Source organism: Coptis chinensis, chromosome 4, assembly GCF_015680905.1.
Source record: "Coptis chinensis isolate HL-2020 chromosome 4, ASM1568090v1, whole genome shotgun sequence".
Classification (NCBI taxonomy): Eukaryota; Viridiplantae; Streptophyta; class Magnoliopsida; order Ranunculales; family Ranunculaceae; genus Coptis; species Coptis chinensis.
In genome coordinates, this window is record NC_141459.1 from 54,895,789 (window position 1) to 54,921,735 (window position 25,947).

At 37.6% G+C, this 25,947-nt stretch overlaps 2 protein-coding genes across 2 annotated transcripts; both read left to right on the plus strand.

The window, feature by feature from the left end:
- The first annotated feature begins 19,558 nt into the window (after window positions 1-19,558).
- Window positions 19,559-20,086, plus strand: LOC147504057 (uncharacterized). Its single transcript, XM_086605048.1, has one exon. The coding sequence runs from the start codon at window positions 19,559-19,561 to the stop codon at window positions 20,084-20,086; it is 528 nt and encodes a 175-aa protein (XP_086461174.1).
- Window positions 20,087-22,090: 2,004 nt separating this feature from the next.
- On the plus strand, window positions 22,091-23,424 carry LOC147504058 (uncharacterized). Its single transcript, XM_086605049.1, has 2 exons — window positions 22,091-22,126; window positions 22,450-23,424. Exons 1-2 carry the CDS (start codon window positions 22,091-22,093, stop codon window positions 23,422-23,424), a joined length of 1,011 nt encoding a protein of 336 aa, XP_086461175.1.
- Window positions 23,425-25,947: the final 2,523 nt, after the last annotated feature.

The window sequence follows — 25,947 nt, forward strand, 5'->3', positions numbered from 1 at the left end:
CTGCAGAGATATGTATTTACTGCAAGTTCAAACAATTATGAACAAGATCTTTACACTATCTGCAGAGATATATATTTGATCCCAATTATATAAAACCTCATACAACAATCAACTAATCAAAATGCTAATATTCTTGACCAGACCTTCTATTAGTGAATATCAAACTACTACGACACAGACACGGAGAGCTCAGAACATAATAAAAAAAAACAAGTTCACAATTGTTGTGTGTGTGTGTGCGCGCGCGTTTACAATTGCAGTGACTATATTTGAGTTTGTTGTCCCAAAAAGTTAGTCCGTTCTAAATTTTAAGCTCTTATATAGTAAGTTCCATATTCAAGTAAACGGTGAGGGTATAGTCATATTAGAATTTGGATATGGCCTATAAGATAAATTTATGAGGATGTCTATGTTGGATATATCCTTTTCGACCAATAAAAAATTATAGTGTCCACGTGGTCTATAGATAAATTTGTGCTTCTACAAGTCGAGTTTCCTTGAGTCCTTTGATCTGAGGTTGTATTATTGAGGTTGGGTGCCCAAGGGCAATGTATAAAATGAAACAGTTACAGGTAATCTATTTGTAGGTTTCTTGAAGGTGATTTCGATGGTGTATATTATGTAGGTGAGACAAGTTCATATTTGGAGAGCAGAACCTGAGTTACTAATGTCCTCACATGTATTGTAGTAAGTCTTATATATATATATATATATATATATATATATTTCTGTAGTCTATTATAAATTTGTCAATTAAAAGAATTAATCCAAGTTTCGTGATTTTGTTTATGTTTTTGGTTTTGATATTCTACCAGGGACCAATTACACCATTAAGTGTTGAAATTAGTTCTTATTGTGAATTCTAATGATCGACTGCAAAACAGTCATTAACATTGGTGAGGTACACGTAATGCTTTACTACATATGTATCACACTACAATGATTTGTCATAAATTTCTCTATAAATTTTAGATTCTTCTATCAAAATAAAACAGGATATATGTGATTATGTGAACCAATCTTTTTGTAGTTTCCTTAATAGTTTTAAAGTCTTAATAGCCATTTGGCATATAGCTTTGTTTGTAGTAGATGTTAGCTAGATATTATATAACTATTTGCAGTTAGTTAATCTATAAGATGAACTAAATGATGAGTTCATTCTTTTCAGTCCCTTGGCCAACTTGAATGAGATGAGGATTCTCATGACATTCATGTACATAAAGACCAACAAGAACAACTCAAGGAAATGTTAAGAGAAAGACTTGCGCATTTCACAATAGACTTTGTTGGAAAGCTAAGGATTTTGTTTTTTCTACTTTGACCTTGATTTATTTATAATTTTTTTGGTTTAGGTCTTTAACTATGTCATTTTTGAAGCACTTTAGCCGTTTTTAGCAAGTGAATCATGGTATGATTAGTTGATTACTACTCCTGGGATCAGTAGAGAGTTTGATGCGAAACATTTGTTGTGGAAAATAATTTGAATTGTAATGCTAATATTCACATTTTTTTTTATTAGATGCAACAATGTTATCATGCATTACTTACATCAATTCATTTTAGCTATAGTAATGTATCAGACAAGTGTACTTATGTGTCTTTTTCTTAATTTGTTGTTGTACCAGATTGGCATCGGTTGCCGGTAGGTTATTGAAGAAAACTTGGGTGGATGTTCAAATCATCAATCGGCAAAATACGACATTTGGAAATTTCACTAAAATCTAGTTTTGAAGATCGAACATGTCTAATTTATTAGTTTATGGCTTTCAAGATTGTCTGATTCAATGTTTTGGCAAACACCAATGATGTGGATGATTCAAATACTTTCGTAATGATTGATGTTAGTTAATGAAATATATTTTGTTATGATTTGTCAATTGATATGAGGTTGTTAATGTTATCTTCATAAATTGCATTGGGCAGAATTCTATAAATTGAAAGGATTCAAAATATATATAATATAATACGTAAAATGTAGGAGCAGAGCATTTTGAGGTACAATAAAAACAACCTATTTGCCACGTTCTGGGTGTTGGTAATTGTTTAAGCCTTTTGTGACGGACTATATTGTTGCTAAAGGCTTTGGTTTTTGCAACGCTACAAAGTGCAGCTACAGGTGACCCTTTTGCAACGCCATCAAGTGCAGCTACAAGGAGTTTTTTACAACACCATGGGTGGCAAATAGTTCAAAATATTTTCAAAATTATTTTAGTTTCAAAAATAGAAATAGCGACGATGAAAAAGTATTAGCAACGACCCATGGCATTGCAAAAGACTGGAAGCTTTTTGCAACATATATATATTGTGTAAAGTTAGCTTTTGTGACCCTCTTTTTTTCTGCCGCTTTTAACGCCAGTTAAAGCGTTGCAATTAGTCTTTTGCAACACTTTTTAGGACTTTTAGCGACGGTATATAGCATTGTAGATGAGCTTGTCTGTTGTAGTCTCAAAGCTAAAAGCTATGGACTTAAGGACTTAAAACCAAAATCAAGAATTCAATTGTATGGGCTTAAGTCAAAAGCCCACAAAGCTTAAAGGTTGTTTCTAGAAGGAGGGGCAAATATGTAATTGGTGTGCTATATAAACCAAAGAGATGTAGAGAATTAGTTATCCAGTATATTATGGTCTAAACCATTGGCTTTGTTAGGCGTAGAGTAACCCTAGAGCTAATCTTTGGTCATTAGGAGTAGATAATATGGTTTAATTTAATAGTGTAATTTGTTATTTCCTTGTTTTCCATTTTTATGTTCTTTAATCTTTAATGTTTAACCCAAGTTCTTAATCTTTTCAATACAAGTTTTCATCTTCTTTTCAATACACGTTTTCATTACTTATCTCATCTTTGATTCAATCCCACAACACTAGTCATACTCATTTGACAAGTTCAAATGAGTATAACTTTGTGAGCAAGGTATCTATTAAACCATTTCCATACATGTTTTGCAATCAATCCATAGTGTATTTAAGATTTCAACTATTCTAGATAAAGAACTAGTGTTTCCACCATTAAAACTTAAGAACAAGAGTAAGAGAGACTAGAAAATAGTAGAGAGAGATTTTTCCATTCCTCAAACCAAAGGATTCAAGATGAACAACAACAAAACCCAAACCACTATATTATCATAATCAAATGGTGCCGCCGTCATGGATTCAAATGGGAAGAGGAAGATGGAGAAAAAAAATCACTCATTGAACCCTTCTTCTCAATCTTAATTTCAAATTTTTTTAGTTTTTTTTCTTGATTTCATTACTGATGTTTCATTTTCGCATGTTTCCAGCACACTTCTGCTCAAACGGAGCCCGAGAATAGCACGAGACGAATCACCGAACTTGCTGTAGAAAAACGAGTGCAAACGGAGCAAAAGAACCCGCCGCTTTTGTCACCAGTCAGCGTCGCGAGGCACGATATACGCGTGCTCAAGACATGTCGGACATCGTCCCCAAAATCATTCACCTGCTTTCAAGATATGACACACGTCTGCGTCTCGATTTTCTCCTTCTGTTGGCTCAGAACCTTCGTGTGTAAGCCTACTTTGATTCCTCCTAGTTTTTTTAATTCAACTGTTAGTAGATAAAAAAGTAATTTAAAAAGTAATTTTTTTATTAATTAAAATGAATTAGTAATCCATCAGCAAAGTTAAACATAAAAATTAGTTTAATAGCATGTTTAGGTTTTACTTTCTATTAATTGTTGTTTATGTATGATTAGATTAAGATAATATCATATAGTTAAGTCTAAATACAAAAAATTAATAAGGATAAATCCAAATAATTTAAGTTTTGGAAGTTTAGTGTTTTGGCTTAAGTTTACTTACCAAGAGTTGGAGATTCAACCAACTTGGACCGGTTGGATGTGTGAGGCAAGAAAGAGTAGCACCAGACTCGCGCATCAAAACCCAACTTGGGGGTTGAAGTTCCAATCTTTGATGAACACTTTCCAAGCTTTTATGTATTTTGTTTAATTAATCATTAGTGAATAGTTAATTAGCTAAATGTAGTTAAATTTTCGTGTTTATCGCTTTCATAGTTTTAAGCCCACGAAGGCAACCAATTGTATCTTATTGGCTTTGCCACATTTCAATCTGACTTGTGGGGTTTAGATAGATTAAACTTGTAACCGTAAGGAAAAGCTCGAATGGTGGGTTAACACGCAAGACACCAAACACTTCGTCAACCCCACCACGTTGCCTTCACCCCAAGGATCATGTACGCACACCTTGGGCGGTAATTTCTAAACCTCCTCGCTACAAAGTGTAAGAGGATACTTGTGTGTTACTAAGCATGCTTGGATGATTGTATGATTTACATTTCAGTCTCGTCTTTACATTAACGCTAAGGCTAAACCCGAGCCCTAAAAGAACAAAAAGTGGGATTAAGCCCCACTTTAGAACGGACGTTGCGTGAAATATTTGTTACATAGACCAAACTAAAAAGATAAAATCAATCAAGCAGAGCCAACCTAGTCACGTCCATCAGGACAAACATCTAGCACCAACAAAGAGAGTAGTAAACTACTAGATTCTAGTGGGCCAACCACCTTCCTCACTCCCCTCCCTCATAAATACCGTGGGTGAGATTCTTGGTGGCACTCCATCTAGTGAAGTAGCGATCTTCTCCCTCAACACGTGTAGTTCCCAAAACCCAGTTTCGCGCCCACTGTTAAATTCAAATATGGCATAGTTTCTAATCTATAGACATTGCATGCAAACTTTTCAAAAACTTCAAAGCTACAAACGAATTTCGCTGTTTGAGCATCAAATATATTTGTGTGTGCATATAAGTAGATTCCAAATAGTCTCGCAAATGTGCATGAGACTACGCTTAGGCTATACAAAGCTTAGCGTGTTTAAAACTAACCCACGTAGGAGAGCACGTCGATCTCGACATACTCCTATTTCTCATCCCCCAACTACTAGGATGGCGGATGAAGTAGTTCAAGCTGAAGAGCCTCTCTCTAGTTTCTACACAGCTTAATAGCGATTTCCACATCCCACCAAACGTGTTCAATCTCTTACTTGTCTTTCACGGTCTCGAACATGAGTTACCATACAAACACCTACGCTAGGTACATGAGGTATGCAATACATTCAATCATCCAGGTGTTTATGATGTTCAGGTTAAACTGAATGTGTTTCCCTTCACTCTAGCTGGTAAGAGCCACGTATGGCTTCTATCACAGAAGCCCGATTCTTTCGATACATGAGAAAAGGTAGTGTTCTCCTTCATGAAGAAGTACTTTCCACCGAAGAAAACAGAAGAGATAGTAAGCAAGATACAGTTCTTCAGACAGAGTTCGAGTGAGACATTCTCTGAAGCATGGGATAGATTCTCTGACCTGCTCCATTCATGTCCTCACCATAAACTAGAAAAATCCACTCTTGTCCAATGTTTTTTCAAAAGTCTTCTCCAAGAACATAAAGTCACACTGGATATCATGAGTAATGGAAACTTTTTAGATAAAAGTGCTACAGAAGCTCTAACCTTTCTTGAAGACCAAGCAGAAAAGAGTACTCATTAGGGCAACACAAACAATTCTAGAACATCCCAGCCCAGTACTTCCAAAGCCAATGGTATCTTTGAGGTAAAATCCGATTCAGAGATGAAAACACTAATCGAAACCTTCACAAGAAAGATAGATGCCTTTGCAACCAAACAAAAAGGCCATACTCCCCAACTAGTCATGAACATCAATATAGCACCAGCACTTTCTATCTAGATCTAAATAACATATCTACCCACTGTTCCTTGCTCAACAACTAACATCACTTCAACCAGAAGAAGTTTGTGCTTTCAATGTACCAAATACACCATGGAGGCAACACCCAAATTTTCAATAGAATACTAATCAACAAACTCAACCACCTCCAAAGTTCACAAATCATGTCAAACCACAAAATACATTCAATTAGTTCAGACAAGGACAAGGTACTTACAAAAATTAGAATAGAGCGATGGTTCCATCCAACTTTAACCAGAACTACCAAAATCCACCAATCAACAACCAAAGAGACTTAGTACCAGTTGCCCAACCTACTAATGTCCCATTAGATAAAACATCAGAGATGATGTTATCTTTGATGAAACAATAAACACATATCATGGCAACTATAAAGCAAACAATCTAGCTATTATATCAAAGACAAAAACAAGCTACTAATGATCACACTGAAACACAAGAGGTCAAAGCTATCACAACCTTGCGTTCTGGCAAAATAGTTGACAATAGAGTAGTATTGCCTAAAGATCCTACACCTATAGAAATAACTGTTGCAGTACTGGTCAGCTTTCAAATATACATTTTATTACCCATATATTGCTGCATTACAACCTTTCTTACACTTAACGAAAAGACAACTCATAGCTTTTATTTCCATTTTCAGGTTATGGAGTAATTCAAACCACTTATCATAAAAGCCGCATCTTAGCACCAAAAGGAGCCTTAATCACGCTTATTATGAAGACCGATAGCTACTATGGAAAAGTGTCGAAAAAGTCAAAGGTCAAGGTTAAAGGTTAAAGCCCTCAACTCAGAAGACCAGAGATGGAGGTCCTTATCTTAAAATATGACATTCTCTTAAAAACCTACTTTGGTCAAGAAGAAATCAAAAAGCAAAAGCAAAAGCAAAAGTGAAGTGTGATGTGTCTAATATATAACCCAAAAGTAAGGGAGAGAGAAACCATCTATTGTCTTAGGATCCAAACCATTTGGTTTGTTTAATTTATTGTCTAGCTTTTCAATTCAAGTTTTTACTTTATTGTTTGTTTTATTTCCTTTCAATCAAAACTTGTTATTTACTTATTCTTAGTTCAATCTTCAATCTTATTTTACTTGTTCTTCTTTCTATCTTTATTCAATATTTCTTTCAATGTTTTCAAGTCATTTCAAGACCAACAACTAAAGCTTTCATGTTTTCATTAGCTTAAAACCAATCTAATCTATACAAGAGTCTACATTTTTTCTTCATAACTCCCACACTCAAACTCTAAACAATTTAGGATGAACCTCACTTCTAAAACAAACTCTTTTGAAGTTACCACCAATATCTAAAGCTTCAAATGGCACCGTGGTCATGGATTGAAGGAGTGAGAGTGCTTGGTTGAGAATCTAAGAAGGGAGCATCATTCTCATCTTTCCATTTCTATTTTTTTTAAAAATTTTCATCATTTTATTTTATTATTTTTTAGTATTGATCTATTTTCTTACAAATCAGGTTGTGGGACAACAAAGCTGGAGAGGAGCTGAAGACACATCCAAAAGACGACCGATCTTCACCGCAGATCGTACGTAAGGCGATCACAAGTTGGCTAATTTAAGCGACTTACCACCTCTAGAGACATGGGTCCAGTTTTTTGGTAGCTCAATTGGTTTTTGATGAATAATTATACTTCGAGCCCAGATTTTGTAATAGAGTAGGAGAAGTCAGTGGAACTTGTTTGTAATAGTTAGAGATAAAAAGAAAAACGAATTTTTTTTGGAAAAATTGGTTTTTGATTGATTTCTTATGATGACCATGAGTTAAACTTGGTTTAAGTTATATACTTACCAAGGGATTAGAGTTTTAATTGCCTTGGGAAGTTCAAGTGTGTGAGGCAAGTTGTGGATCATAGCTCACACACTATGAATCAACTTGGTAATCAACACTCTAAGTCCATTTGACTCTAGCTAATCTACGTTATTAATCTAAAGCTAGTTAATCTATTAGATTAGTATAATATTAGTTTAGTTTTAAGTTTGGGCCCTTGAAGGCAAAATTGTATAAATTATCAAAAACCCAACTTGTGGGAATTTTAAGTGGGCCTTTATTATAACTTAAAATAGGATAAAGCTCGAAAGGTTGGGCCTGATTCTTAGATCACGCGCTAACCGACATCACCTTCTCCTCAAGCAGCGTGTAAACACGGCTTGAGAGGTAAATTACGTGATTGTTTGAAATTTACTTTCCACACTGTAATTTCCATTCGTACATAAAGCTGAACTCGAGTCACATAACAACCATTGGGAAGTCATTCCCCAATGTAGGTAAATTGGACATTGCTTGATTCTTGAAAGCCCTAGACCAAAAAAAGAAATTAAAATCAATCAACTAGAGCCCAAAGTAGTCACGCTCCTCCAGAAAAGGACAAAAATATAGCCACGAGGATTTAGAGTAATCAGTTACCAGATTCCGATGGACTAACTACCTTCCTCACTCCCCTCCCCCAGATTTATCGTGAGTGAGATTCTTGGTAGCACACCACTTGGTGAAGTGACTGCCTACTATTCTGAGACGTGTAGTAGAGCCATCCTAGTGTCATGCCCAATTCTTCATCTGAATAGGGCATAGTAAAATATAGACCAAAAGAAATTTTTTCAAAATTCCATACTTGCAAATATGAATTTCGAATTCTTGAGTATACATTGCACCATTTGCGCATGTTAGGATAGTTTTGGGGTCTTGCTAAAAGTGTATGATACTGCGTTCAGGCACTTCTAGTATTAGTAAGAATAAAACTTACTAATGTAGGAGAGCTCATCACCCTAGACAATCTCCTATTTCTAGTTCTCCATCTCATAAGATGGCTGACGAAGTAGTGCAAGCTGAAGAGCCTCTCTCCAACTTCTACACACCGTTGCAAGATGGGCCTCCATCTAGTATAGGACTCACACCGCTCACGAGCGATTTTCGCATTCCACTGAACGTGTTTAATCTTCTACCTATCTTCCATTGGTTAGAACACGAGTTACTGTACGAGCATTTACGCCGGATACATGAAGTATGTAATATTTTTCATCATCCGGACGTCACCGACGATCAGGTTAAGCTACGAGTGTTTCCTTTCACTCTAGCTGGTAAGAGTAACACTTGGTTTCTTTCACAGAAGGCCGACTCTTTCGATACACGGGAAAAGGTTGTGTTCTCCTTCATGAAGAAGTACTTTCCGCCGAAGAAAATAGAAAAGATAAGAAGCAAGATATAGTTATTCAGACAGAGTCCGAGTGAGACATTTTCTGACCTACTCCATTCATGTCCTCACCACAAACTAGAAAAATCCATTCTTGTCCAATGTTTCTTCAAAAGCTTTCTCCCAGAACACAAAGTAATCCTCGACATCATGAGTAATGTTAATTTTTTAGATAGAGGTGCAACTGAAGCCTTAACCTTTCTTGAAAACCAAGCAGAAAAGAGCACCCATTGGGGCAACATAAATAATTCCATAACAACCTAACGTAGTACATCCAGTGTGTAGTGGGCACACACTTCCTCACAATCTCAATGACGTCCAAAGGAGCCGAGGTCGATCAATCACATCTACCACTTACTATCACACCAAATTAATCCTAATTGAGCTAGAGGTCTTTATTAGGTGATACGGGGCTGAGGTGATGGTTTATGAAGAAACATAATGGATATTCAAATAAACAAATCTGAGATAATAGGGTCTTCAATTACATGTAACTAGAGAAAACCTTGTTTTTACTTTGCTTCTACACTTACTTAGTTTTCATCCTTAACCTTTTTATTTTGGGTTTTTGACTCCTTTTATTCTAATTTTGGAGTTTTTATTTTATTTCTATTTCTATTTTTCTTTTCTTTTCTTTGGATGTAAACTTCTTTTATTTATTTATTTATTTTTTCTTTTCTGAAGCTAACTAACTGAATTTGGTTTTCCATAGGTCTTTCTTTTTATTCTCTTTACTCATCCTATTCTCAGACTCATTCAAAGATGGGTAGCTTTATTTTTATTTTTTTATTGGTTTAAAAAATGGGTAAAGGATTTGTGGTTGCGAAAAGGCTAATTGAAAGGCTCAGAGGGGTGACTAGCGGATAATTACTTATAGGAATGAATTTTTAGTTATATCGATCCAAAGAGAGACTAAATTCCCACTTAAGATATGGTATGATGATCAAGCAAGTGGATGTGTGATTTCTCTACTTAGATTAGATGTCTCCTTTGTGTCATTACTCAGATACGCACTCATATGAGGCTTTTAAGCTAGAATCTCACAGGATATGTAAAATTAAGTAGTCTAACCTAGGTCTCAAAAAAATACTACCAAGTACACTCATATATGCTCATGCAAGATGTTAATGAAAAGATGCAATGACTATTACCTATGTATTAACCTAAGTTTCTAAGAACTACGCTTAATTCTATTGCTACTTGAGATTTCTAGACTAATATCATCATAGAAAAGGAAATAATACTATTATCCTAAGTGCATAGTATAAACTATTTTTATGTTTTTTCTATTTTTTTAAACGACAAATAATATGTAATATACAACCTAATATGTGCTTAAACATTTACAATGTGTTTCTATACCACCCCCAAATAGAATCATGTTTTGTCCCCAAAGTATGGAATGAAAATAAAGGATAGAGAGTACCATAGAAACGTGCTTGCAAATGGGAGCACCTGTAAGAGAAAATTAAACGATACAAATATAAAGAATTAAAATGCAGACACAACTCCTATAGGAGTTCCATCCATTATGAAGAGAACAGGAAATAAAAATTCCCTTAGGACATAAGCGGACTCTAACAAGAATTATAAATATTGCCATATATAGTTGTTTCTAATCATGCATTCTCCTCCGGTAGCTCCTCACTTATGAAATGAGGGTCCTTTAAGTCTTGCATATCTATGACTACTTTCCATGCCTTCATTCTGTTGTCATCTTCCCAAGCCAACCTATTTAGTGCAATTTGGTCAGTCGGGGTGCGTGGGGCTACTAGGTGAGGTTTAATACGCCAGCCAGGCCACATCATAACATGTAATGAACGGACTATAGCATTGGTCATGCGTATTGTGTCAACTTTAACCTAATCGGTGAAACGTGTACAAAATTCAGGGAAAAAGAATAGCATAATACGAGAGATTGTGACTGGCATAAGAAGGTACTGATACCTTACAATCTGTGCTCTTGCAAGACCATCCACTATGGTTTTGGATATGTCATAATACCAACGCCCTTCGGCTATCCTAGGACATTAAGCTTAAGGAAAAACATAGCAAGGCCCGTATTGAGGGCCATGCTTCCTAAGGATATATTATGTTGGCCTTGGTGTTCTACTTGAATTATACTAGCACCATATGTCTCGTGGAAATTTACCCAATCATAATTGTTGTCATTATTAGCTATATAATCAATGTGGGTATGCTGGGCAGTGGTTGGAATTCCTAATGAAAAAGCAATTAAGTACTTAGTCAATTCAAAGGGTTCGTTATCTAACATGACTCTGAGGGCTTGTTCTCTATGGGAGTGGTCAAAGAAGGTAACATGCTCATAAAAATATTTAGTAAGTGCGGGAGAATAAGTTTGATCATGTCTTACCAGTAGGGTCTCCCATTTATGCTCTAATATCATATCATCAAAGTATGCACCGTACTTCTCAGGGAGATAAAGATCCTCAAAAGACTGTTCCGGTATAAATTTTGGAATAAACATAACAAACAAGTGATGAATTGAAGTACTGGAAGTTAGAAAAGTGGAACCTGGAAATTCGAGCCTGCTGTGTGGTAGTAAGGGCGCGCGCACACTTAAGATATACCTTTGGTGGGAGCGGTACAAATTATTATTGGGAGATTAAACACCTAATTAATACGAAAAGATCAGTCAGCAGCAAGAACACTTTATATAAACTGAACTTTTATTTATATTATGGCACTCTTATCACTCAAAACAAAGAGAAAATTGAAAGCTAAAATGAAAGATGTTCTTCAACAAGGGTGAGGTATCCCTTTTATACTAGTTGGAACTAAAAATATAATTTGGAGTCCGCACATGAAGTGGCTATGTGTGCTAAAGAAGTCGTAGTCTACTGGGCCACCATGACAAGGAATACTTGTCTCTTACTTCTTTCTTGAAAGGATAAGAATCCTTATAATGCTAAAATCCTATCCAACTTTTGACTTTTGAAAAAAGCAAAAGGTAGGATGTCTTCTTCATGGGTCCCTCTGGACAAAGCATTACTTGTGATGATTCCAGCAGCTGTAAGGATAAGAATCTAAAGAAAAATAATGTTGATTATGTTTCTGGTCTTTATCATGGGCCATGATGTCCGCCAATAAGATCAAATATGATCATGAGTGCCAAATTGAGTGTTTAACAGCTCATCAATTTGGGAAAGGAAATATTCTTTTCCTTCATCTGTTCTGAGTTGAAAGTAAAGCCACCTAAATAAATAATGAATTCATAAGGGCCTTCTTCATTAATAAGTTGCCAAGTCTCTATAGCAGATGGGCTAAGTGCCAAGGAACTCTTTCGGCTTATTTTTTCATAGAATTTAGTTCTATTGGAATTATCTAATGATTCTGTTTGGATTAGAAATCTATCAGATTCAGACAAAAGAGTGAACCTTGGATTCTTTTGTGCCGCACTATATCTAATAAACCATTTAATCAGTTGAAAACCAATAACATGAATATCTGCCATTTCTTTGGATTTGTCTTCAGTGGTAATAGTATGAAACTTTTCTTTTGCTTCTGAAGGAGAAAAACCCTTGGAAATATCAACCAGTCTTTGTCGTTAAATTCGGACCAAATGAATTGAAGGATAAGTTTCATATTTAGTATATTCCGGACATACTGTGATAAATTCACAGTAAACATCAGAATGCCATTTCATCATAGCATTATCTATGTCTTGAACAAGAGGAGATGCCAAGAATGTCTTGTTGTTAGCTTTTGCAAATAAAGATACCGATGTACTGATGGTAATGAATTTGATAAATCCCATCTCTAACAGTTCATCAATTAAATACATGTCCAAAATCCTGGAAAACTACCAAAAAGTACTAGGGAGAAACATATGCATGCTGTGAGTTCCTTCTGTAGCATGAGCAATGCCTTTAATAATTAAAGGACAAGTTTCCAAAACAATTGAATACCAATTTTGAAACCATTTCTGATAATGGGAAAGGAGAAGAAGCTGTATTAGCTCTGGTAAAGGTGATGGAAGGGATATTTTGGCTTTATTCCAAAAGGTTTTTACAAAGTCTCTGGAGAGAGTACTCCAAGAAACACAATCAAGGGATCTTTTCAAATTATGAGATATATTAAACTTTCTTTTAAAGTCAGACCAAGTCTTAATCTCATTCTGGTTAATCTTGCTAAAATATTTAGTAGTAATCTTAAGAGTCTGGATAAGACTCCTCTTATCATTTTTGGTGAAAAGAATTGATAACATTGTCCATAATGGACTTCTGAAAGCTATGGAGCTTTTGATGTGTAAAGAATTTATGTCTATTATCATAGACATAAGGTAACTCTAGATCATCAATTCATATTTTTCTTTTACTAGTACTGTTAGACTTTCTAGAAAGATTATGCGAAGAACTCGCAATGGTGCTGATAGAATCAGACTCCAAGAATTTACCCTTGTTGGTGCTGTTAGGTGGACTAACAGACTCCTGGGAATAATCCCAGTTAGGGAGGCCTAAATTGTCCTCAAATTTATTGATAATTTCAACATCAGCAGTATCCTATAAGGATTCAGAGGCCACTGGTGGTTGCTCTGAGGGCTGTCTATATAATGGATTCTCCAATGAGTGGAGCATTCTGGATTCTGTAAAAGACATTAAATTATGTCTTAGATGCATAAGATATAGTCTCAGAGAAATATTCTCTGAATAATAATGAATAGTATGTCGTTTCCAAAATATTTGGATACTCATGGAAAACATCTGTTTGTGAATTATATTTCATAATATTGGTTTTTATGTTCCTGCAAAGAAGAAGAAATAAATTCGAAAACCAAAGGGTGATCCTCGAAGTTAGTGTAAATACCATATTTGTAACGCCCGTATTTAAAATACATATTTATTAATTAATTAATTAATTTAATTTTATATAAAATCGGCTGGATTGGATTTGGGATACGCTGGCCCCGGTTTGGGCCCGAAGTCTGGATTGGCTTGGGTTTCAAACCCAAGTATATATTCGTATTGTTCTGGATAATAGGGTTCTAAGAAAAATAAAATAGTAAAAATGGAGGCGGCTTGTTTGCTCAAGCGTTGGAGCGCGACGACTCGGACTCGGAGGAATTCGTGGAGCTTGGGATTAAGGTGAGTAGCTATTTTGCTATTTCACCGGATTTATGGTTTTCGTGTATCGGTGTATACCGTCTAATGTTTATGTTTTTATATACGCTCATTATATTGTTGTATTCGGTGTCATCCCCGTCATTTGTTAAAACTCTATTGAAAAATTTGTGTTGTTAAAACTCGAACTCGAAATTTGGGATTTGGAACTGTTAGAACTTCGGAAGTCGCCAATGGCGGCGTCGCTGAAGTCCAACAAAGAAGAAATCGCCCAGATTTTTATTTGAACATTTATGATTTTATTTACCGTGGTTGTGGGGTTGGGTTATTAAGTGAGTTTAGTATCGATTTTTATTGAACTGTTGTAGCTCTGTTCAAGCTCTGAACAGGCGCTAATGGCGTCGCAAGAAAACGTCCAGATTATGATTCGAACTTTGTTTTGTTTTTTTTTGTGTTTTGTGGTGATGGGTTGTTTGATGTCGGGGGATTATATGTTTGATGTTGGTTATTGGTGTTTGGGTGGGTGCTGTTGCAGGTGGAAGAAGGCGTTAATGGCGCCAATGGAGAGTGTTGGGAAAACTTGGTTTGGCTATTTTTGGGTTTAATTTGCGTTGTGGGGCTTGCATATAGACTAAAATCAATGGGTTTATGGTTGATTGTAGTGTGTGGGTGAGTACTGATGTATGGGGATGTGGAAGTTTGGAGGAGGTGCGATCCAGTTTGAAGGAGGCGCGATCCATTTTGAAGGAGGGGATGTGAGGTAAGGAATCGAGTTGGAGCTTTCATTAAAGCTATAGGGGTTTTGATTTGGAGCAAAACCACTGGAAGGAGGAGATGAGATGGTGGTGGCCGGGATTCTAGCCGGTGGTGGTGGTGAGGTGAGGAAGACAACCCCGATGTTTTTTCCTTGGGCCGGGGCTTGGGCCTTTGGTGGTTTAGGTGGTTGGGCCGGATTCTTTTCTTTTACTTTTGGTTGGGCCAAAGTCTTTTGGTTTTGTTTTGGGCCGGATTAGATTAAGTGTTGGGCCATTTTAAGTTTAGTCTTTGGGCCCAAGATTAGTTTAGTTTGTTATGCGGCCAGTTTCATTTTAGTGGTTTGTGGGCCGAACCAATTAAGGTTTTGGGCCAGTTTAAGTTTCATTTTCTGTTAGCTTGGGTCTAACCCAATTAGCTTTCTTTGGACCGTTTTTCTGTTTTTGTTTTGGGCTTGGCCAATTGGGTTCGAACCATTACCTTAGCCATGACATGAACTTTGACCTTAGCCATGAACCAGGGCTGTGACTCTGAACCTGTTGAACATGGAAATGACAGTTTGACTTTGACCATGACGTGTTGACTTTGACCTTTCCCCGTTGACTGTGGAATGTTGACTTTTTCCAGTTTTTCTCATATTTAAGAATATGGACAAATATAGTAATAAAATATTGTCGAACATTATATAACGTTGTTTGTCATTATCTAATTAAGATTTGACGTGAGTAGTGTGTAAAACATATATATATTGGGCTTTGATTGTGGACTGTGGACTGTTTAATTGCGCTACATTTTATGTTGTAAATTGTATGGACAAATCAAATGCTAAAATGCTGTGGAAGCTTGTATATATTTGGTTGTCATTATCTAATTAAGATTTGACATTGATATTGTGACATTTTATAATATGTTGGGATATATATATTAAATGCAATAGTTGTGGAGAAATAAATGTATAACCGCTCCATTATTTTATCGGTAAGATGCTAGTAGAGTATTTGTGGATATTTTCCACGGGATGGTGGCGTAGTGCAATAATATATTGGCACGTGAAAGAATGAAAGGGGTTATGAGATATAATTGAGATATTTATAAATATTGTGGCTTAGTGCAATAAGGTATTTGACCTGCATGTGATTTAGTGGAATTATTATGAGTCATAGATGTATGACATTTGAATAAATTACGTAAGGAAAATCCTAGAACCTAGCTACCACAACTCATGTGATTTGCCCTGTGTGGGCGTGTGTAATTTGATTGGCCCTTCTGGCGTTTTAGTGAATCTGAATGGCCCTTCGGGCGTGAGTAATTTGATTGGCCCTTCTGGCGTTTCAGTGAATCTGAATGGCCCTTCTAGCGTAGCCGAATAGTGGCTTGATTATTCCGTTCGCAAAATAGAACGAGACGCGCGATATTTTATGCCGAATAGTGGCAGTACTTACATAATGGCTTTCGTGTGAGGGTTACCTGGTGTGCTGCATCTCGCTCAGGGTAGTTACGCACGGAGTGGTACATTATGTAAGGGGAGGCATGTGGATGTACATGTTCGGCGTTGGGAAGCGATTGTGGTAGCAAGGGAAACTAGGTAAGACATAGATACGACGTGATTTTAGGGACACAAAAAGAAAGCCTTAATTAATATAATTATGGTAATGTGTTGGTTAATAATATATCTTGAAATATATGATTGGATAGAGTTTTGCAGAAGGGTGGGTCAAACTAATTACTTGGGCAGAGACGACCCACTATGTAAGTGAGCATGAAATGCAGTACGGATATAATATGCTTGGTTGGTTATTTGTTTAGTTAGAACCTAAGGCGCCTCGATAAAGGAACTACATGCCTTATTTATTACGCGTATAGTTTGTTGTGTGGTTAGTGGGAAGTTAAGGCGCCTCGGTGGAGGAACTACCTGCCTTAGTTATTGAACTTAAGGATGGTGTATTAGACGTTAAAAGTTAAGGCGCCTCGGTGGAGGAACTAACTGCCGTATGGATTGTGTATATATTTGGTATAAATATATGTTGTATTTTAGGGATACTCACACCAGCATTTTTATAATGCTGACCCGATTTGCATGTTTGCTTATGGGGTGTGTTCATTAAATGAACATAGTTGATAAGTCTTGACAGGTTTAGTGTTGAAGAAGATTAGTTGCTGGTGGTGGTTTGCGTTAGCATCGCATTTCAAGATAGGCTTTGTTTTCCTTTGAGGTGATATAGATTTTCAGTTGAGATAATGTTATTTGTATTTTCATTTGTAAATTGTTTTGTAATGAAGAGGACTTTGTTTAAGTTAAAATTTTTATTGGTTTTTAATTATCCGCATATTTAAACTGTTTATGGGTTTTTGGGAGTTGAGAGTGCGTCACACCTCGAAGATCGAAGAGTCGGGAACAAATAATGTTTTTCGGAATTCTGTCGAAATTCGGGGTGTGACAATACTTATCAATTTTATGAATACAAAGAATGGTATTTAAGAAAGGGGTTCCTAGTATAATTTGCTGGGTAAGAATTTTTATTAATAAAAAGGATAAAAGTATATTAACCTCATTTTTACTAATAGTAACCTTAGTCAACTTATGTTGAATAGCTGATAAGTGCTCCAAAAGTGCTATTTAACCCTCGATTATGCCTCTTGTTTAGCCATATTAGTGGACTAATAGTGTTTGTAAGTTATGTTTTATGATTCTACAGGTCAAAGAGAGAGTTTTGTAGAATATTAGAGAAAAAGGGGTAAAACGGAGCAATTCGGAGCATTAAGGATCACATGGGAAGCCCGTGGACAATCATGGAGAAGGCCAAGGAATTAGAGCTATTAGGATGCACACCTTCAATGGGGAACATTATCTTGGAAAATGGATGCAATATAACCTAAACTAATTCATGATCCTGTATACCTCGTTTTTCCTAGAATAGGAAAAAAACCTCCCAGACTAGTTCCCTTATCCTGTTCTACAGATTTTCTTTTCCACTTAAGGTAAAATCCTTCATTGTTTACAGTGATAGTTCTTGAGTGGAAAAAACTTGTATGAAATATGAACTCCCTTATTCTGAATAGCCAAAATTTCCCATCCCTTCAAACAGCTACCATAGCTGCACAACCACAAAACCCCACGCAAGTGGTGGAAAGAAACAGCCATCAAGGAGCAAATGGAGATAACTCAAGAGGACAACCACGAAACTGGAATACTCTATTCCAGGGAGGTCAAGGAGAATCTATTGCAACAGGGCTGAAACAATTTAATCTGAATTTGGTTGAGGGTGTTGCACAAGTTCCTGAAGAATTAATTACAAAAGGTCGGTCTTTTTGGAAAGATTATGTAGTGGGGTTTTTCTTAGAACAGAAACTACCATATCCGGTGGTCAGAGAACTACTAAGGAAAAAATGGAAAACTAAGGGGGACTATGAGATGGTTGCGGATGCAAATTTGTTTTACTTCAAATTTAACAATGAAGAAGACAAGAGAAAGGTGCTGGAAATGGCACAAATATACATGGCTGGGAAATGCTTCATTGTTACACAATGGAGTCAGGATATTGAAAGGAGAAAAAACACAGTTAAGGCTATCCCTATATGGGTAAATTTATATGATGTGCCAAAGGACTTGTGGAATGGGGAAGGTTTGGGATTTCTAGCAAGCAGAATAGGGGAACCCCAGAGGATGGATGAAGCATTCGCGATCAAGGAAAAGGTTAACTTATGCTAGAGTCAGTGTTTCAGTAGAGATTAATGCTGAGTTGCCTGAAACCTTTGATATCGATATGGGTGGGAGAGACATTAGAACTATTTCGGTGGAATATGGCTGGATTCCCAAGATGTGTGAATGCTGCAGGAAGTTCGGTCATAAGACTGTAGGGTGTTTGAGGAAAGGTGACATAAGGGAGAAGGATCGACAAAAGGAGGTGATGGAGGACAATGTGGACACTAATCCTGAGAGTAGTGCGCTAAGGACTGAAACAGGGGTAGAGATCACAAGAGTTGCTGAAGAAGAAACAAGGCAAAACCCAGACGCCCTATTGGCAGAAAGAGTGGAGATGACAAATAGCAACGCCAATGAGGAAGGAGAACTAAGAAACCCAGATAGTGGTTCTGAGACTGAACACAGCGCAGTGATGCTGCCGGGAATAGTGGAGGTGGTGAGATCTGAGGTCAGAACAGAGAACAACAGAGGGTTCAGAACAAGGATTTTGATGAACACAGAGGCAGTTGAAAATGGTGAAGCAGTAAGAGAGAATGAGCTGAGTGGGGGTTTGACTAGAGACAGCAGAGATGAGAATAGTGAGATGGATCAGGGAGTTCAGACAAGGACAGAATATGAAAATGAGCTAGTTACAGAGATACCAGTATTGGCAAGTGATAGAGAAAATGAACAGGAGCAGGGTAGAGTGGAAACATATGACAACAGGGGGATTACTTCAGAGATGGAAGTGGAGGATTGTGACAATGCCTTAGTGCCGTATGAGGAGACCTCACAAGGTATTGAAATAGCTACAGGGTTTAACCCTTTGATGTGCTATGAGGAGGAGCAAGATGAATTCAATAAATTCAGTGAAAGCACAAGGCTAGGGGAGCTGTCTGACGTAGTAGTATCTGAAGAAGAGACGGAATACTTCAAAGATAGAAATCTGATTCCATTGGCTGCAGAACCTCAAACCGCTCAAGGGGAGATGTGACTCGCAGCCAAGATAAATGGAACACAAGCGGCCGGTGGAAAAAACAGCAAGGAAGTAAAAAGAGGGGGCGACCCAAGGGAACAAAGAACAAAAAAAATCATCACTAATGATAGGTCCGATATGTGTATGGAATGTGAGAGGAGCGAATGACCTTTTGAAAGCAAAGGAAATAAATAAGGTGAGAGTTGAAAAGAAGTTATGTGTGTTTGGGCTTCTCGAAACAAAAGTGAAAAAGGAGAAGTACGATGGAATAAGAAGCATTTGCTGTCCTAACTGGGAGCATGAAAATAATTATGAGAAAGCTGGGTCCGACAGAATCTGGGTATGCTGGGATCCTTTTGTGGTGAAGGTAAAGAAGATAGACATGTCAGAGCAACTCATTCATTGCAGGGTTGAATTCCTACCAAAGGCGGAAGAGTTTTTCCTTACAGTGGTGTATGCGAGCAATTCTTTTCAGGAGAGATTAGATTTGTGGCAAGATGTGATTAGGCTACAGAGCTCAATCACAAAACCTTGGTGTGTAGTGGGGGATTTTAATAACATCAAAACAGCGAATGAAAGAACAGGGGGTGAACCTATGCATCCTAAAGAAGCCCGAGGACTTTATTCATTTGTCTTGAAATCGCCGGATTAACCGATATCAATGCTAGTGGATTCTTCTACACTTGGTGGAATAAATCTGTGGTCGCGCTAGCATTATGTCAAGAATAGATAGATGCCTAATAAACAGTTTGTGGATGCAAAAATATCCTAATCACGAGGGGCTGAATTCCTCCCTCGGGGAGTTTCGATCACTCCCCCCTATGTCGCCACATGGAATGACTTCAGCCGGTCCCCGACTCCTTTTAGATTTTGTAACTTTTGGGTTTATCAACCGGAGTTTAAAGATATGCTAGAAGAAGTTTGGAATACACGTATATATGCTAATCCCATGTATGTTCTAATCCACAAACTCAAGATGCTAAAGGAGAAAATCAGACCTTGGGCCAGGAGAAACTTCTCGAACTTACATGAGAGAGTTATAACCGCAAGGCAGCAGTTAAGTGATGCACAGATACACCTACAGAATAATCCATTGGATGTGGGGCTGGGAAGAAGTGAAAAACAGGCAATGCAGAGATATATTGATCTTGCAAGAGCGGAAGCAATAGATATGGAACAGAAGGATGCAGCTCAATGGATGACAGAAGGGGATAGATGTTCGAGTTTTTTCTTTAACTCATTGAAAGAAAAGGCAGCCAGGAAGGGTATATGGGCAATTGAGAATGATAACGGAGAAACAGTGCATGGGCAGGCAGAAATTACTCAGAGCATAGTGAAGTATTTCACGCAGCAGATGGGTATTGAAGCGCCACCGGTGAGTGAAAGCGAATTTTTCACTGAACTGAATGTCAGAGATATTGTTGACTCAGGTATGTGTACGATGTTGGAAGCTGAGGTGAGTGACACAGAGATCAGGGAAGCCTTGTTTGAGATGGACGACAATAAGGTGCCAGGTCCAGACGGGTATAACCCATTCTTCTTCAAATTTTGTTGGGATACAGTCAGGGTGGATGTTGTGAATGCCATCAAAAATGTCTTTAAAACAAACAAAATGCCTCGGGGAACAAATGCGACATTTCTATGCCTGATTCCAAAAGTGGCTTCGCCAGCTAAAGTGGAAGATTTTAGGCCGATTGCTCTGTGTAACACGATTTACAAATGTGTTTCAAAAGTCATCACCAATAGATTGAAGATGGTGATACCAGAACTAGTGCACGACAATCAGTCAGCGTTCATCCCAGAGAGATCCATATAGGATAACATCCTGCTATCCCATGAAGTTTTGAGAGGATATGATAGAAGATATGGAACTCCAAGATGCTCTATAAAACTGGACATAAGAAAGGCATACGATACGGTGAGTTGGCAGGCGATCTTGAACATGATGGATAGATTTCAGTTTCTCATCCAAGCTGAAAAAGTGGATTCAGATTTATGCATTAGCACACCTTCTTATTCTCGTCCTCATAAATGGAGCTGAAGGTTTTTCCCCGGAGGTAGAGGGTTGAGGCAGGGGAGATCCCCTATCTCCATATTTGTTTGTGCTAATAATGGAAGTTCTTGGTCGCCTAATCGAGAGAGTGTGGAACAAAAAGCGGATCCAATTCCACTCTAAATGCAAAAGGAGTCAACTCACACATCCGGGCGTTTGCGGATGATGTACTTATCTTTCAAAAAGGAGAAGTGGATTCCATATATGCACTCGACAATGTTTGGGGATTTTAGCATAGCTACTTGGGCTACGATAAATTCACGTAAGACCTCTATCATGACCGGTGCTATGGGACAATTGGATAGCTTGGCTTTGGCCTCGGATTCTAGGTATTGAACTTGTCTCCCCCAAATTGAGATACCTAGGACTTCCTCTCATATCAGCTAGATGGGAATCGAGAATGTCAACCACTAATAGATAAGGTCACAAGCGTAATCAAGGATTTGGAAAGCAAAATTGCTATCTCATGCAGGTAGATCGCGAACTCATACTATCGCTTGGCTCACTACGTGTATTGGGCGAACATTCATTACGCCAAAACAGTTCTTGAACAAGTTGAAAAATTTGTGCGACCTTTCGCGGAGTGGTAATCGATACAAAAAGATGTGTGCACCAAGCGAAGCCGAAAAAGAACCACATGTAAGACAAAGGATGAAGGAAATTTGGGGATCATGAATATGGAAGTATGGAACAAAGGAGCATATCTTGTGGTTTGGTCTTCAAAGTAGCGGCGAAGGAAAATAGCATCTGGGTTGACTGGGTATGGAAGAACCTTTTGGCACACAAATACTTGTGGACGATGATTGTACCGCAAGACTGCTCATGGTCATGGCGGAACATTTTACGAAAGCGTAAAAAAAAGAAGAAAAGAGCTCATTCAGTACTCGATCACCAATGGTAGAGATACATTAGTATGGCACGATCTATGGTGTCATAGTAGCCCTCTGTTGTTCAATGCGCAGGCAGTTGCTGAAATTCAGCTACCACTAAATGCCACAGTGGATCAACTTTTAACAGAAGGAGATTGGAACGAAGTGGTACAGAACATCCAGTGTAATAGGCTACGAGAGGATATCTTGGGTACACGAATCAACAAGCATCTAGTTCAAGATCGAGTGGTTTGGACACCGCATCCGAGTGGGAAATTCACGTCGAGAAGTGCCTATGAAGCCCTGAGGGTAAAAGAAGAAAAAGTCAGATGGCAGAGACTTGTGTGGGGCAAAAGGGTTATCCCAAGACACTCCTTTACGACCTGGCAACTGTTCTCGAATAGCTTATCAACGCAAGAAAGGCTGGTGCAGAAAAAAATCATTACTTCCTCCTGCTGCTGCTTGTGTAACCAAAGTCGAGAATACTCAAATCATCTCTTCTTTGAATGTGTGTATTCGCGAGAGATCTTTGATGGTATAAAAGTAGTCCTGGGCATTACAACGGATGTTAGAAGCTCAAATAGGGAGTGGTCATCGCTGCTGAGATTATGTAGAGGATCCAGCTTTGTGGCTGATCCTTACAAGGTCTATATATGCGCGGCAGTTGATGGGATATGGAAAGAAAGGAACGGGAGAAGGTTCAAGAATAGGGAGAGGCCAGCGAAAATAGTCCTGAGGAAAATCAGCAGAGAACTAAAGAGATATGTGCAGATGCAAACAGCTGAGATTGAAGAATCGCTGGAAGCAAGACAGCTTTGTCAGACATTAGGAATTCGAGTAAAGTTCAGAGAAAGGAAGAGGAAAGAATGTAAGTGGCTTCCTCCTGAGGAAGGCAGAGTAAAACTAAACGCAGATGGTGCTTTGACGGCAGAGGGGTCCGGCCATGGAGGTATAATCAGGAACAGTCAAGGAGAGGTGGTTGCAGCCTTTACGGGAAGCGGTGATGTACAAAGTTGTTCTCTATCGAGGCGAAAAGCAATCGCGGATTGGACTAGAGCTATGCACTGAACTAGGATATAAAAAGGTGGAAGTTGAAACCGACTCACTCACAGCAGTGAATATCATCACAAAAATAGCAAAACCACCATGGACGTGTTCGAATTTGGAAGCCATGATATCACAAAAGCCTAGTCGCCACATTCAGCTATTGCTCCTTTGCACATGTCTTCAGGGAAGCTAACAAGCCGGCAGATTTGCTTGCAGGGCTTAAGATTTCTGATTGTAATGTTTTGGTAAAGTTTACACCTCCTCTAGATAGAGAATTGTATAGACTCATAGAGGAGGATGCTATAGGTACGATCTATGTAAGACTTGGTTGAATTATACAGGTGAGGGGGTCAGCCTAACCCTAGCTTAATTCTAAAAAAAAAAAAAAAAGATGACTTGGACCTATTTTAAAGCCTATTTGGAAGCCCAAGGCCAAATGATTCGTTGCTTGGACCAAAGCCCGCAAAAAAGGATAGAAGGATAGAGCAGAAGAGACAAAATCGGCTAACGCGTCTGGGACGCATGGATCAAGCGTCCAGACGCATTGATCGCGTCTGAGACGCATGAATAGTACGTCTAGACGGATGGATCGACACTGTAGCCAATTTCTTCTCAGTTTTGGAGACGAAGTTGGACTCTGAAAGAAGTCTATTTGTATTAGAAAACAAATGACGGTTTGGAATGCTTCTAGAGCTCATTGTAACCTCTATAAATAGAGGACCTAAGTGCCTCATGTAATTTGCCAATTCACTTATACTCTTGTCTCCAGAACTTGAGGCAGAAAGAGATTAATAATAAAAGATCGGTTTTAACTAGCTGAGTCTTAATAAATTAGTTTTTCTAGTCTTATGTTCTTCAACTCTTCTTCTTCTCGTTCTTCGTGTTCTTCCTTCTTTATGGAAGGCTAATCTTCTCCTTCAAGGGAGAAGATGAAGGCGGTGCTTAAGGTTTAATGATTCTTCTGGTTCATGGTGTTCTTCAATCAGGTTAGTTCTTTATGTTTTTAGTTATTAGTTCCATTGCCCAGACCAGGGGGATGGAAGTATAGATTAAGGTTTTTATTTATTGTAATCGAATATCATGCTAGTTTAGGATTTTATTTATTGCAATTGAATATTTGCTAGTGACATGCTTTTATTTATTGCAATCGAATATCATGCTAGAATAGGGTTTTATTTATTGTAATTGAATATTATACTATTATTCTAGTTGTGTAGTGTTTTAGAGTAACGGAAGTATTCCTTATGTTTGCCTTAGATGATGATTTATTGAATAGCTGCCCAAGCTCACATAAAAGGAAAGAAGATACTAGTAACATGAACATAGGAACAACCTTAAGTAGAGTTATTTGTTAACGATGTTTTAGATCCAGAGGGCATCGGCACTATTTCGATTGCCTAATTGTAGTCTACTTGTGGGAACAACCATGAAGCAAAATGTCATTGAATCAAAAGTATTGGTGGATTCTAATCTCTTGAATTCACTTTCTTATAAATTTTCAATAGTTTAGTTTAGTTTAGCATTAGAATATATAATATCTATAATCATAGTTTTTAATCCCTCAAACCCCCTTTCCAGTCCTGTCCTTCATATAAACATACACTTAAAAGTGGAACGATACCCTACTCATCCTTTACTTATTAAGAGATAATTAGATTTTGATACGCTTCTATTTTGTTCAACGACCATCATCTATCATCTATCCATATCCTACATACCATCTACATACACAAAAAGAAGCAGGTCAAATGGCGCCGTTGCCGGGGATATAATTAATTGTAGCCCTAGGAAGCATTGTCAAATGGCGTCGCTGCCATTTTAAGTTGTTTATGTTTAACGTTTTCTTTCAAGATTAGAATTTTGGATCTTGAGGTAATTTTAGCCACATCATTCATCCTTTTGAGAAAGAAAGAAGCTTGAAGGACATCTCGAAGACAAGATCTACCATCCAGGTTAGTCGAATCTTCATTCTTTTTATTTCATTCTTAGTATAATTGGATCGTAGTTTAGTTTTATTGCTTTCTTAGTATAGTTGCATCATAGTTTAGTTTTATTGCTTTCTAGTATAATTGCATTTAAGACCTTTTCAATAATTGAAGTTGTAAGCCAACACAGTGAAACATCAAACTCTAGTGTTTCTTGTTTGAATCTTGACAAACGGACTATCGTCTGTGGGCCATGGTACTTAAGCAATCTAAGTGATTCACCATAACCCTAGAAGAGACAGCTTTAGACAACGAGCAAGATACTAGCTGCAAAGCCCAACCCAGTTGAAGGAAAGTAGTTTTGCATATTAGTAAAATTTAGAATAGTTGCATATTAGTTTAATTGCAGTCAAGCATAGTAGGATAGTTTTTTATCATCTTCACATAGCAAGAATACTAGACAAGATTGATACAATGGTCAAACGCAATGATGGAGGTGTTATGGACAACAATAATCCTGAAGCTATCCCACCCATGCAAGCACAGCAGAGGAAGAAGCTGAGCGATTTCTATTCGCCAATCATTGGAGACCCACCCAGCAGTATTGTTTTTCCAGAGA